The sequence below is a fragment of the Lineus longissimus genome, chromosome 14 (assembly GCF_910592395.1).
Source record: "Lineus longissimus chromosome 14, tnLinLong1.2, whole genome shotgun sequence".
In the NCBI taxonomy this organism is placed as follows: Eukaryota; Metazoa; Nemertea; class Pilidiophora; order Heteronemertea; family Lineidae; genus Lineus; species Lineus longissimus.
The window spans coordinates 10,305,825-10,309,472 of record NC_088321.1 but is presented as its reverse complement, the minus strand read 5'-3'; the positions used below and the strand labels follow the sequence as shown (position 1 = coordinate 10,309,472).

Sequence of the window (3,648 nt, the reverse complement as noted above, 5' to 3'; positions counted from 1 at the left end):
TATAAACCGAAGATCGAAGATCGAAGATAGAAGACCCACCCAAAACTATAAAACGAAGAGTCCCCCAACTATAAAAGGAAGACCCTAATGTCAACTATAAAACGAAGATCCCCCCATCTATAAAAGGAAGACCCTAATGTCAACTATAAAACGAAGATCCCCCAACTATAAAAGGAAGACCCTGATGTCAACTATAAAACGAAGATCCCCCAACTATAAAAGGAAGACCCTAATGTCAACTATAAAACGAAGATCCCCCCCATCTATAAAAGGAAGACCCTAATGTCAACTATAAAACGAAGATACCCCCAACTATAAAAGGAAGACCCTGATGTCAACTATAGAACGAAGATCCCCTCAACTATAAAAGGAAGACCCTAATGTCAACTATAAAACGAAGATCCCCCATCTATAAAAGGAAGACCCTGATGGTTTTCATTCTCATGTTCAGTTACTGCACAGTTTGTTTTCATTTTCGGTCCATGCTACATTAATGATTTGAGAAAGTAAGTGTACCGGGTACTACACCAGTCGTGTCTAGCCTTAGCAGCTTAGTGGCACAGTTTACATAAGGCGGGGAGCCCCGTACCTGTTACCATGCAGCCGTGCTCCAATATGACCCAGAAGTATTAAGGTAGCAGGAAGGGTTGGGCGTTTGTGGTTTCTGAGTCTGAGGGGGTTGGTGTCTGTTGACTGTGCTTTAAGAGAGACTAGGCATGGCGCCAGTCTCTCTTAAAGCACAGTCAACAGGCATTTGGTCTCAGTATTTGGGTTTTGATTGCCATGACTGTACCCCTGTAAAAGTCAGAGGAGGAGAAGTTTGGAATGATGAAAGCATTGAAGAAGAAGAAATGTTATTATTGAGGAAAGCAAAATTTATTATGAGACTAGAAGGCAGTGTCCTGATTTGATTATTTTGAAAATGGCGGTCTGAACACATTAAAAGGTGGAACATGGCATTTTATTGACTTTGAAGTGTTCTGCAGTTAAAGGGAGACTATAGGCAGCAGCTAGGTAGGCAAGATAAAGTCATACAAATTTGCCAATAGGGGTCAGTCATATCTCTAGGCATGGCGCCAGTCTCTCTTAAAGCACAGTCAACAGGCATTTGGTCTTAGTATTTGGGTAAGTACAGAATCAAGGCAGCTCAGAGAGCAATGATTGAACGATGCTGTTGACAAGTCCAAGGATACTGCATCAGTCACGACCAACTTCTCATCAGAAAGCGTCACCACCAGCATATTCAATGTTCAGTTCCAACCTGTACCAGTCCAATGCACGCCTGTCATGGTCAGCAGTGGTCAGCTTAGCGCGATATGGAACATTCTTCCGAAACTCAAGCGAGGGAAGTCTGCTCATTAGCCTATATCGCGCACTGCTCCTTCTTGTGAAACATCGTAGTGAAATCGTGGTACAGTGGGGCGTCCTCGAGGATTGCAGCTGGTCGGACAGACGTGAGGTGGAATGTGGGCGGCTGCACTTCTTCGTTGATGTGCGATGGCAGATAGCACAGTTGTTGCGTTGCATGACAGCTGAAAGTGAATGTGATATCATAGAACTGAGGCGTTTGCAATGAGACAATAGGTGAAGTAGAAGCAAGGAGTGAAATGGGCCATCTTCCAGTGACTAATATACAGAGTAAGGGCACTGGGTGTTGTTAGATTCAGCATTGAATGAATTCCTCGTACAAGCGTGAATAGTGTGGACATACAGTGAGAGGTGAGAGACCCCTATTGACTACTTCTTGTAACTTTATCTTGGATATTATATTAGTATTGAACTTCTAGCCATGGAATATGAAGAAATTGAAGTTGTTGGCATGGAATATGAAAAATTATTCAACGGTGAAAGACATTATTCCATGAGGCTTTGCCGTGATCGCAAAGGACGCGACGCGATTGGTTCACATGCTAATGAGGTATGAAAATGATAATTACCTCTATAATGCTACTTGGATAGCGACTGTGTCGTTGATTGCAACAGTGGTCGATGTCAATGTGTGCCTGTAATGTCAATGAAGTATGATGAGGTGATGACGATAGTGCAATTATTAAATATTGGCAAGAGATCATACTACAACATAGGTCTTGTTTTTGACAGATGACTGTGCGACATTCCCATTGGGTCTTGTTAGAGTCAGCGCTGCATGTATTCCTTGTACAAGCTTGAATAGTTGTGACGGACTTTGAGGGGTAAGAGACCCCTATCGGCTACTTCGTCTAACTTTATCCTGCCTACCTAGCTGCTAGCAATAGTGCCCCTTTATCAAGAGTGAAACCCACTGTGCGGGGCTAAGAAATTACCTTTATAATCCTAGTTGGATAACCACTGTGTAGATGATTTGAAGAGTGCTCTGTGGATGTGTGCCTGTAATGTCAATGAAAGTATCATGAGGTGATGACGATAGTGGAATGACGAAATATTGGAAAGAGATCTATTCCTAGAAGAACATATGTCCTGTTTTGACTAGGTGGTGCATTTTAGAATCAGCAGTGAGCACGGTGTCGAAAGTATTGTTATAGGGCCTTCCCTAGGCCCATGGGGTTAAATTTACAATCCACGATTGAAAAGACGTAGTTTGATCGCATTCAACTATAAATCCATTGAACAGTTGTAAACACAAGTGAAATAGACCAAAACAAGTGATTTTGGGGCTTTGGTTTAGACGCATGCGCCACATGCGCCATGCGGGCTAAACGGTTATGTGAACTTGTTGACATCTACATGATCTAGTGCTGTTATTGGTCATGGTACATGGTAGGCCTAATCATCATGGCTATATGTTTCAGAAAAAGCTCGGAGTAAAATGAACAGCCGATGAATAATGACGTTGTTCATGTTTACCATGTTTACTAGCACATAGCCATAGGGTATGCACTGGCCAGTGCACTTTCTGCACGTCGTCATGGTCATGTACGTGATACATTGCATATTTTGTTTTTTGAATGCGCATGCTTTTTAGGCAAAATCACTTGTACCAACACTAATGAATAATGTCTTCTTATCCCTATGACTCCATACACAGTGAGGGCATTGTCCCATTCCCATCAAATGGTAACTTATTGTACCGTATGGGCGGTATTAGGGTGGAAGTTGGGGAGCAGATACCTACCGTTGCACGCCTGTCATAATCAGCAGTGATGAGCTTAGCGCGATATGGAACATTCTTCAGAAACTCAAGCGAGGGAAGTCTGCTCATTAGCATATCTCGCGCACTGCTCCTTCTTGTGAAACATCGTAGTGAAATCGTAATGGAAAACGTCTGGCTTTGCGCCAGACGTTGAGACTAATAAGTGAAGAACTAATAGGTAAAGAACTTCTACTTGCGCGAGACTGCTCTGATAAAATTATCATTGCAGAGACTACGATGACGTACACATATATTTTTTACAATCAAAAATGCCCTCAAAAGACGACATGGAATGATTATTTTATTGATATTTCCTACTATATACCTTCCAATTATCACTTTATACAAATAGATCGGCGTTAGGTCGCATGCTTTTCTTTCCTGGTGACACTATAAAGCAAAATAGTTGCAACCCCGTAAATGCGCTATAAGTCCAATAATAAGTGACGGTGACCCGTTATAAATGTTTCGCCAGCTTCGCTTTTTTGCCGCTACGCGGCGCGTTGGGCCCTAGCGTC

General features: G+C 42.5%; 1 protein-coding gene across 2 annotated transcripts; it reads right to left on the bottom strand.

The window, feature by feature from the left end:
- Positions 1–854: 854 nt before the first annotated feature.
- On the bottom strand, positions 855–3,176 carry LOC135498995 (uncharacterized). Of its 2 annotated transcripts, XM_064789587.1 has the most exons (4): positions 3,113–3,176; positions 2,304–2,367; positions 1,938–2,003; positions 855–1,532 (listed from the first exon to the last, which is right to left on the bottom strand). In XM_064789587.1, exons 1-4 carry the CDS (start codon positions 3,163–3,165, stop codon positions 1,359–1,361), a joined length of 357 nt encoding a protein of 118 aa, XP_064645657.1. In that variant the 5' UTR covers positions 3,166–3,176; the 3' UTR covers positions 855–1,358. The 2 variants fall into 2 exon arrangements, 1 of the variants encoding a protein (XP_064645657.1); XR_010449201.1 differs by lacking the exon at positions 1,938–2,003.
- Between the last annotated feature and the right edge of the window lie 472 nt (positions 3,177–3,648).